The 10532-nt window shown below is 40.8% G+C and overlaps 1 protein-coding gene across 1 annotated transcript in view; it reads left to right on the top strand.

Annotated features, from left to right (window-relative positions):
• Nucleotides 1–9909, top strand: part of klhl13 (kelch-like family member 13) — a 26095-nt gene extending 16186 nt beyond the window's left edge. The window contains exons 6-7 of the mRNA XM_025065866.1: nt 2775–2946; nt 8676–9909. Coding sequence (XP_024921634.1) covers nt 2775–2946; nt 8676–9163 — 660 coding nt within the window. The 3' untranslated portion in view covers nt 9164–9909. The remainder of the gene's footprint in view (nt 1–2774; nt 2947–8675) is intronic.
• Nucleotides 9910–10532: the final 623 nt, after the last annotated feature.

Here is a 10532-nt window from a genome sequence, read left to right as displayed (position 1 = left end):
AGCAGCCTCGTCCTCTGGGTTATAATTAGACCAAAATGCACAGCCTCACTTCACTGCCCGTCGACACAAGTGACTTTTACTGCTCCACGTCCCACTGCTCTTTCTCTGCATGTGGTTTCACCCCTTTCCTCAGGAGCCGCCCACCCCCTGGTTAATATCAGTCACATGGGTTTTATTGACGCATCCAACCTGTAGAGGGCATCGGAGGAGGAGAAGGAGGGTTGGGTTGGGTTGGGTTTTCATCGCAAGTTGAAAGCAGCATTTCTATTTCTATTCAGTCAGTCGTATTTTTTTTTTTTTTTTTCATTGGTCAACAAGTCATTTGACCAATAAAATGTCGAACATTGAAGGATATTTCCACTTGTGTTTGGTAAGTCTTGAAGTTATGATGTTTAAAACTTCATTGTTCCTGTCCAAAAACCAAACCAAAAAACCAACTTTACCAAAAGCTGAGGGATTGGACCAAGTTAAAAGAAAGTAGAAAACTAAGACAATAAAAAAAAAATTAAAAAAATACACAGCCCATGAAGGCGAAGCCCAGTTTCACTAGACACAACGAGCCAACGGTGTATTTTAGAAACCCAAATTATTATTCTGCCGTGGTTGGAGAGGAGGGTGAGTAAGAACAGTTTCTGCCCTTCATTAGTTTGTTTTCCAGCACTCAGAACATATTACACCTGAGGGGGAATAAAGAAAAAGGACAACACTGGGTCAGTTTGAACCAGTTCATGTTCTGAACTGAGACGGTTTTTATTCACTAAGGGTGTGTAAGGCAAGAATCTCGTGAGACAATACGTAGGCATTGATACAATATATTGCGATATTCTGTGATAGTATTGGTTACATGCGTAACATCAGGTTATTACATTTTGAACAAGAAGCAATAAAAGCAAAACGAAATTAACCAGCCCCGTTAAGAAAAAAATAACGGTATTGTGAAACGGAATATCGCGATATTTCAGCGTATCGATATTTTCTTACACCCCCTGTTATTCACCTTGAAGACTTTCTTAAACACTTTCCTGCCTTTATGTGATTTTGTTTTTTTCAACTATTAGAAAACAACATTTTGAAGTTTTCCTTTATTTTTTTTATTTTTTTTAATAATTTAATTTGGTCTTTCAGGTAAATTTGGAAAGAGCTCAGGTCTTCACTGAACCAGGCGACACCTGTGTGTTGCATTATGTTTGTTTGTTTGTTTTTTTTTTTTCTCCTGCTAAGTATCTTGTTATTAGGATTGATCCGCCTCCACAGATTCTTTAATCTTATTACCCACCCACCCCAACTGCCTTGTTGGGAGCCATTGACGGAGTTCAGAGAATATAACAACATAGCAGAGTTTGCCAAATACAACCAACAATAGTTCTGTGTTGCAGTCTTTTTCCTTTTTTTATTTTTTTTATTTTCAGGTGTAAAATGTAGCTAACTTTAAATGTGACTCATTTATTTTCTATTAAAAAATTCTATTTAAATTTGACATAATGAAGAAGTGGCTCAACTCTAAAATGGTGTACCGGTAAATTAAATTACATCACTCTCTGTTACAATTAAAACAAGCATTGGCCTGTGTGTCAAACTATCCTCTGAACTCATTTTTAGAGGTAAATCCAAGGTTATCTCTGCTCCACGGCCAATGTCACCCCTCAGTTCACATTATTGTTTTCTAATACTGACTGTTCTGTTTCACTGAAGCCGGAGGTTTTTTTTTTTTTTGGTGTCTCTGCTCAGATGGACTTTAACAGACTTTGGTCAAGCAAATAAAAGTCCTCACTCTCCTCCGCTCAGTGTTTTTTCCAACTGATCCAGAGATGAATCCTGAGCTTACGTTGGTTTTCTGGAATCAATAGGAATGGATTTGAACAACAGTGCATTTGGGCTGTTTCTGTCCTTCTTGTAAAGCCCTTTGTGTCTGTGACATATATCCAAAAACACAGTCACTTCTTGTGCCAGTAAAAGCCTGTATATATTCTGTGTGCTTGTGTATGCATATATATATGTATATATATATACATATATATATGTAAATATATATAAATATATTTAAATATATCTATAAATATATGTAAATATATCTATAAATATATTTATATATATAAATATAAATAATAATATACATTTTAATCATGGGAAAGCTGTGGATCAATTACAATTAATCATAATTGTAATTAATTATGGCTAATTATTAATTGTCTTAAATCATCATTTCTAAATTTCAATTCGTTACAATATGTTCAGATGTGATTTAATTCATTTCAGTATGGTTAATTATAAATGTACACTTTTGTCTTCATGTTTGGTCACGAGGTCTGATTGCATCATGTGTAACCAGTTCTGATGACACACACACACACACACACCGTTCTTTAAACCGTTCAAACCGGTCCCTAATATTTTTGGTTCTTTCTGGTGCCACTCCACGTTCGTCGAGACGCCGCGCTGTCTCGGCAGCCTTTCAAAGAACCATTTTGTAAGAGATGGAGAGCCCACACAGCGGTAGACCCTGTTTACTCAGTGAAGGGGGCTTTCAGCCACCAATCACTCCATGACAAGCCCCTCTCGTGAGTCCCAGTGTCCTTATTCCTGCTCCTCACAGATATGATGAATCCCCCCCTCGGGGACCTTCAGATAAAGGATCTCAGCATCTTTATATTTCCTGAGCAGTCAGTGCAAATAACTCCTCTGTATTTTAATCCACATTTTAGCCTGCACGCAGAGACCCTCCAAGGCCTCATTTGCAGCTGTTTGTCCTCCTTCGATGTGTCTTGGCCTAATTCTTTCAGCTAATACGTTCTCTTCTTTCTTTCTTTTCCAATCTCTCTTTTCACCCTCAAGCCACTGTGGAGTGCTACAACCCAAGGACAAATGAATGGACGTATGTTGCCAAAATGAATGAACCACATTATGGTCACGCTGGGACAGTGTACGGTGGTTATATGTATATTTCAGGTGAGTGGCTTCGTTTCTTATTAGCCTAATTAAAATGGGGATATACATAGCTATACAAATGTATGTAAATATATATATATGTGTATATATATACATATAAATATATATGTATATATGTGTATATATGTATGCATATATGTATGTATATAGGCATATGTATGTATGTATGTATAAATATGTATATATATTTGTGTGGATGTGTTTGTGGGATATAAATTAAAGTCTTAATCCTCTGCTTATTAAGGGATTATATTTATCCCCATTACAATTATGACGGTGATATTATTTTGCGAAATTGGGATTCGCAAAAATTGTTTTTGGCGATCCTCACTTCCAGATAAAAAAAAAGCAAAAAATGTGCATTTGTCACTGCGTTTCGCGTTGTATATATATATGTGTGTGTGGGTGTGTTTGTGGGATATAAATTAATGTCTTAATCCTCTGCTTATTAAGGGATTATATTTATGCCCATTACAATTATGACGGTGATATTATTTTTCCCCTTTTCTACCTCTAACTGAACAGAAAACCTGTCGCTGAGAGCAGTTTCGGGTAAATGTTTCTTAATAACTTGTAGGGTTTTTGCACTGAAGAACAATTGATAGTTTGTATATGAATGTCAATTGAAGGAAATTGGGATTCGCAGAAAAAAAAAAGCTAAAAATTTGTGCACTGTGAAGTTAATGCTTCACCGTTAGTATATTATGTGACTAATCTTGTTGGAAGTTTATTATTATTTTCAACCAGAATCTGCAGCTAATTTCGTGTTCCACTGCACGCTTGTTATTTTGCGTTCACATGAGATAAAATAATTTAACATGATTACTGTTTATTAAGACATTCTTAATGTCTCCTGAACTCTTCCTTAATGAGCGTGCTGAGTTTTTTGTTTTTTTTTTACCATATGCACACTTTTTTTTAGTGGACTCTAAGGTTGGGCCTTTTGTGACTCGGTGCTTAATCTTTATGTGCCACCTCAGTACTTGCTCACTTCATGGGATTGAAAACAAATCCGGCATTATGGAGATGAGCCCTAGTTTCCCAGTGTGACTAATCCAGAGTGATGCCACAGAGAAGGGAGGGAGAGGCGGGTGTGGAAGTGGAATTGGGATAGATGGAGCAAAGTAAAGGACAAAAAAAAAACCTGTGGAGGAGGTGGAACACAGACGAGTGCGTGTGCTAATCCCCAGATCCCCGTACGTGGACACTGCTGTGTCTCTGAACAGTTCAAACAAGGAGAACAAGCAAGTTTTTGCTTGTTTTTTTAATTGTACAAATTGCATAATATATATATAAATGTATATATATAGATAGATATATATACATATGCATATATACAGTAAGTATTTGTGTAAAATTAACAGGGATGAGAAAGAAAAATATAATAATAAGAAAAAGTGCTTCTTCCACCAGCACATAAATAATAGGAGGACAGCAGAGTTCCCCTGATCCACTGAAGGCTCTGTCCACTTTTTACATGGTCTTTGTCTGTGACAAAAAATATATATGAAAGGAGTAAAGCAGTAATACTATGCTTATGTACACTGTAAGGTGCTGCGCTGCATATATATATATTCTATTTTATTAGACACACTGCCTGGTTTTTGATTACTGTTCACACCAGCAGTGAATTTAATTTCATAATCCACAGATCTCATTATTCCTGCAAAGTCGTTATCAGACAACGTTGTGTTACCGTTACCTTACACACGGCACACATTACATGCTCTATTAGCTCCACTTCACCTTATGTTCGTGTTCAGGTTTTTTTTTATTTTACTTTTTCTTAGTCTAACTATCCAAAATATAGTTGGGCATTAACTAAAGCAGCCAAGTTAGAGGGGGAAGATTTAGAAGACACTGGTGAGACTTGATATGATGTAGGGTTCAGAGACAGAGACACTGTTTAATGGACAGGAAGCTGAGTCTGAGCTGGAGCTGGAGGAGATTGGGATGCTGAGATTTTAACTGGGACTGACAAGTCACAGGTGGAGTGAAGTCAGCAGTGAAGTTGAGATGGTTCGGACACGAGCTGAACAAAGATACTGGGAAAAAATGGTTGGTGTAACAGTAAAGAATTCATGGGGTTCAAGGTTGAAGGATGTAGGAAGATGAAGACTACAGTGTGTATATATATGGTGGGTGTGTGTAAAGTTTGGTTTACTTAAATATCAGGGTTGTCCTGGAAAAAAAAAAATCCGATCTACTGGATTTCAAACTACTTATTGGTCGCCCCTGCATCAGAGTATTCAGCACCAGGGAACGTCTTCAGCTGATTTATTCAGTTTTTGTTCCGTACCGTAAGAGAACAAATCTTTGTCCTTGATGTTAAAGTACCACTAAACTGTTGACATTGTTGACCTACTTCAGTAAAGTACCCAAGAGGACAATGAGACCCTGAACGGCTGTAGGAGAACACGCAACACTGGCCGACAGTGCTGCGCCGATGGAAAAGTGGAAAAGTAATTTTGGACAAATCAGACGGCGGCATCAGCGACATGTTTGAAATTGTGCGTGTTTGAGTTGTGAGCTGTGATTACACATCTGCCTTTATTATGCATTACTTTAAAGCTGCCTTAGATATTTAAAAACATTTTTATTTGGTAGTATTTCACTTGGCAAGCACAAGGGGCGTAGGGCGTGCATGTGAACGCGCGTTTGTCGTTTTTTTAAGCTCGGCAGTAAAAGAGATGAAAGACGCTGGAGAGATGGATATCACGGCAGTCAGACACTAATCTGCTTCAGTTTTTCTGCTCGGGGCCGTTCTCTGCAGTACATGGGATTTACTGCTCTCTTCTTTGATATTATAATGGATTCCTCATTTGTTGGTTTCATGTACCAGTGAGGCAGGTAATAGGCAGTCAACTCAGCCAACTGTTACTGCGGGGAAACGGGAGAGTTTTGCTGTCGAAACAGCCGGCTGAGCCGTGACACCGGTGTCAGGTTTTGCACCTACAGCATCCTGATATACAGTACATGCCGGGGAGAAAATGAGCATTTGCATGTAATAGATTAGATCCGGTCAGGCAGTTTTATGAATACTGCTGTGGGTTATAAGACAAGAGGGGAACTCGCACGGCTCATTTGGAAACTGTTAAGTGCCTCCGATGGTCGTAAAGGATTTTGAAAAGTGCTCTATAAGCAGACAGACACTCTTGATGCTCTTGATGCAAACACTGCAGGTAAATGAGCTCCTTCCGTCGGATGGGGTTCCGTTTCGTCCGGGTCCTGCCGTCTCTCTACGCACCGTCTGACAGTTCAGCTGTGCTGTCTGAAGCTGCTGTCAGCTGGATGGACCTGACACATGCAGTCAGCCCACGGACCGTCACAGCTCAAGTGCTGTGGCAGGGTTCAGACACCAGTGCCGAGGCGTCACAGAAGCTCGTTGCCTCGGCTTTATTATCAGACAGATTAGATCTCACAGGCTTTTTTTTTTTTTTTTTCTTAAAGGACATTATTGAGTTCTCTGCAACAAAAGGCTCCGTGTGCTTAGAGAAATTTGGATTGATTATTTCAATTCAGTCTCTCAGCGACGTTGACTCCTGCAGAGACACTTCCTGTGGTTTTTCTTAGTATTCTTTTTTTCTGTCAGACAATTATTGGAGTATTTTCTTAATAGACGCGCTGTATTTGCAGCTCCTTCAAACACCGTCTTTTAATTAACTACTTAACGATATACTGCAGTCTTTTGTGTTCATTTTGGAATTATGAGTGAAGTACCTTTCAGAAATGTCATGGGTTTGAGTCCCCCTAAGCCAGGCACATGTAAATGTCATGGGTTTGAGTCCCCCTAAGTCAGGCAGGCCCTGTGCAAACAAAAATATTCATGACTCATTACTTCAATAATTGTTTGCAGGACTCAACATGCAGTATCTCTATACAATGTCATTGATTTTTTAAATGTCTAAAATCTCAGTTTCCTTTTCCTCCAGAGTAAATGGCTGAGTATTACTGTGTGTTACACAGACACTGGTGAATGACACAGCCGAAAATTGAATTGCAGACTCTAATGTCCCTGCAGTGATTGATGGCCTTGTTGAAACGTTGCAAAACTGTGGAATGATTTTGAAGCCGTGGTTGTTGTTTTGTTTTTTTTTCATACGCTTTAGGAAACAGCGTGTTTTTTGTTTGTTTTGAACAATTACACACTATGATTCTAGGGGACTTCTCTGCAAGAATTTTATTTTATTGTCATTATTCATTGTTTAGAATAAGCCGTTCTCAAAAACGGAGCAGAGAAACAATGACCTTTTGCAACATTTGCACCAATTACCTGCTTTAATGGCTGTAGCATTCACTGTGTGTCACATTATACTGACACTAAGCCATTATACCCTGCGCCGTCTATGCAAAGGCAAAAACAATTGTCCTCGCTTGAGCAAAAACAACTTGTCTGCTCCTAATTTTCTCCCTAATGGCACCTGAGTGGACATTAGGATCACAGGACACTGATCAGACATCATAACAGGGCAAGGACAAAGCTCTCCAACTGAATCCTAATGGCCGCGGCGCCTCCTGGGAGGAATTAGGACGACCCTGTGCCAGCTCCGGCATTGTGCTCTTATCTGGGTTTTAATGGTCGACTTGTCCTTTGGAGTGCTTGGATAAAGGAAATTGATAGTTGGACTATCTTTGGATTTGATCGTTTAAGGCGGCGCAGCCTTGCGGCTCTTAGTCATGGCGGCTGAATAGACACCTCAGGTCACAGCGGTGAATGAACCCAGCACACGAACGCTGCACAGCAACAATACAGGGCTTTAGCCTCTAATCACCAGGCGCTGCAAATCTTCACCTCATTTGGTCCTAGTCACTGGCAGTAGGGATTGGGGGGGGAAGGGGAGGGTGGAGGGGTGATGCTCAGCAGCTCGGCGCCTTGGCTCACACCCAAATGCATGCTGGGATTGTGTTCCTCTTTTATTTTCGGCCTTCCCTGTAGACATGTCCTGTTTTTTTTTTTTACCTCCCTCCCCACTTTTTTTTTTTTTTTATGTCTGCGCATCTACAGACAGCTCTGTGTATGTGAATGAAAGTTCTGTACTGTTTGTACCTGCAGTTCAATGGCAGCATTTTCACAAAAACAAAAAGCTTCCAAGTTTACAGAGCGTTTGTTTAGCTGAGGATTGCCAGAAGGATAGATTAGGACTTTTTTTTTTTTCACTTTGATACAGAGGCTATAGTTACGTCAGCTGTTTTGACAATTATCTGCACCTTAAATATTCAAACTGCACACATTGCAGCATCTTAGGTCCTCAGTGCAACATAATGTGGGTCATGTGTTGGCTGCGAATATGAACTCGATCTGAAGCAGTCTCTCTATAAACCCTGCAGGATTCACCAGCCAGTTTGTTGGCTGCATTAATAAAAGACATCATTCTGCAGAAATCAATAATGCTCAAATATTAATGGATGTTTTTTTGGGTTTTCTTTTTTCAACCACTTGATATTAGCCTTCAGTCACTTCTGTACTTATTACGTGAAATAAGTCTCTCATATCTTGAAGACAAGATGTTGTCACAGCTGCTGCCATAGAATTGTTTTTGTATTGTTATTTTGCTCCTTTGATTTTTTCCAGAAACTTCATTGTGTTGCTATATGTGGATGATATCTGTTAAAATATAAAACTATAGTTTAAATCAATAACATATGGTTTTAATACATGTTCCAGGGTAGAACTGTAGACCCGGCTAAAATCAACGTTTTCCCTTTTTTTTTTGTTTTTTTTCCTGCAGGTGGAATCACTCACGACACTTTTCAGAAGGAGTTAATGTGTTTTGACCCCGACGCAGACAAGTGGACTCACAAAGCCCCCATGACCACGGTCCGGGGCCTGCACTGTATGTGCACGGTGGGGGACCGCCTCTACGTGATCGGGGGTAACCACTTCCGAGGCACCAGCGACTACGACGACGTTCTGAGCTGCGAGTACTACTCCCCCGCCCTAGACTTATGGACACCTATTGCTGCCATGTTGCGGGGTCAGAGCGACGTGGGCGTGGCCGTGTTTGAGAATAAGATTTACGTGGTGGGGGGTTACTCCTGGAACAATCGCTGCATGGTGGAAATAGTACAGAAATATGACCCTGAAAAGGACGAATGGCACAAAGTGTTTGACTTACCCGAGTCGTTGGGCGGGATCCGGGCCTGCACACTCACAGTTTTCCCCCCCGAGGATATTTCGGGCTCACCCTCCAGAGAGTCGCCCCTGTCGGCGCCTTGACGAGTGAAGGGGGTTCACTCGTACACCTGTAACTTCTCGCCCACAGAACCCCCTCAACAAACACACCTTATAGACATTGTTTGCACTTCCTTTTTCGGACTGTATCAGTACTGCACCCCCTCCCTCACTGCCTCCCTCCGCCCCTCCCCCCCAACTGTCCTTTAAGCTGTGCGGAAACTCCCTCCCCCAGTGGTTAAAACCTACATACCGATATGGTTTGGCAACCTAATTACATGTTAATGTTGCGTACTCCGTATCCTTCTGGCAGGAATTACCTTGACTTGAAAAGTGACTTTGCAAAATCAACTTTTCTACCTGACGTCCACAGAGTCTTTTCTTATGTCTCCTTTTCTTTAGGTGTGCTACCTTCACGTGCTGACTACCACACTGACTGACTCTACTAGTCTATGCCAGGTTAGCTGCAGGTGACCACACAGAGCAGAAGCATAGGAAAAGGATGAGGTCAAACACAGCTGGTTTTTAACTCAGGGGTTGGCCAAGGCCCCATTGACATCTCTCTCTCTCTCTCTCTCTCCCTCTCTCTTTCTTTATCTCTCTCTCCCCTACTCACCCCTTTACTCCCCTTATCTCTCTCTGTTCCTCCCCATTCTCTCTCTATCTCTCTCTCTCTCTCCCCCTCTCTCTCTTTCTATCTCTCTTACAGTTTCACTTGTTCCTGCTCTTGCTATGAAACTGTTAACAAAATGGTGTTTTCTAAATTTAATAAACATGGTTTTGAAAGTAAATATTGTCATTCTTGCCGACCACAGCAGATTTGAAACCTCCCCAATCCTGGAGAGTGGATTTGAAGCCCCCCCAAAACGCTACATCTTCTTTTGTGTTTTTTTTGTGTGTGTGTTTTTTTACAGAATCTTCCATCTTCCATAAGTAAACTGGACTGAGGCCGGTTCCCAGGATATGATTTGATTTGGTTGGAGTCAGTGGACTGGTCTGGCCTGGAGTAATTGGATTTTCGGTGAAGCCCTGTGACTGGTACAGGATGTGTCCTCACTAATGAGCCGAGTGTATGGAGGTGTGACTGTCTTTGTCTCTGTTTTGCAAACCCTTAGTCTAATTCTGAGGACAGCACCTTTACAATTGGGCTGATCTGAGGTCAGCACAGTGTGTGACAAATGATTCCGCCGAGGGAATCGCTTCTAGAGAGACTTTAATGAGGTGTTAAGGGAATGGGTTTGAGAAAAGGATGGAACTGTTTCTGCCTCCGTCTCCCTCTGCATCGTCTTTGTCTTTTGTCTTATGGGATAAAAAGAAGAAGAAGAAGAAGAAGAATGTGTCGTGCTGTTCAATGTTCAGGTTGATGGGACATTAGGACAGTCACAGTAAGTCCAGGTATGATGATGATGATGAT

Source organism: Cynoglossus semilaevis, chromosome 19 (genome assembly GCF_000523025.1).
Source record: "Cynoglossus semilaevis isolate Cse_v1.0 chromosome 19, Cse_v1.0, whole genome shotgun sequence".
NCBI classification, from domain to species: domain Eukaryota; kingdom Metazoa; phylum Chordata; class Actinopteri; order Pleuronectiformes; family Cynoglossidae; genus Cynoglossus; species Cynoglossus semilaevis.
This window is presented reverse-complemented; position numbering and strand designations above follow the sequence as displayed.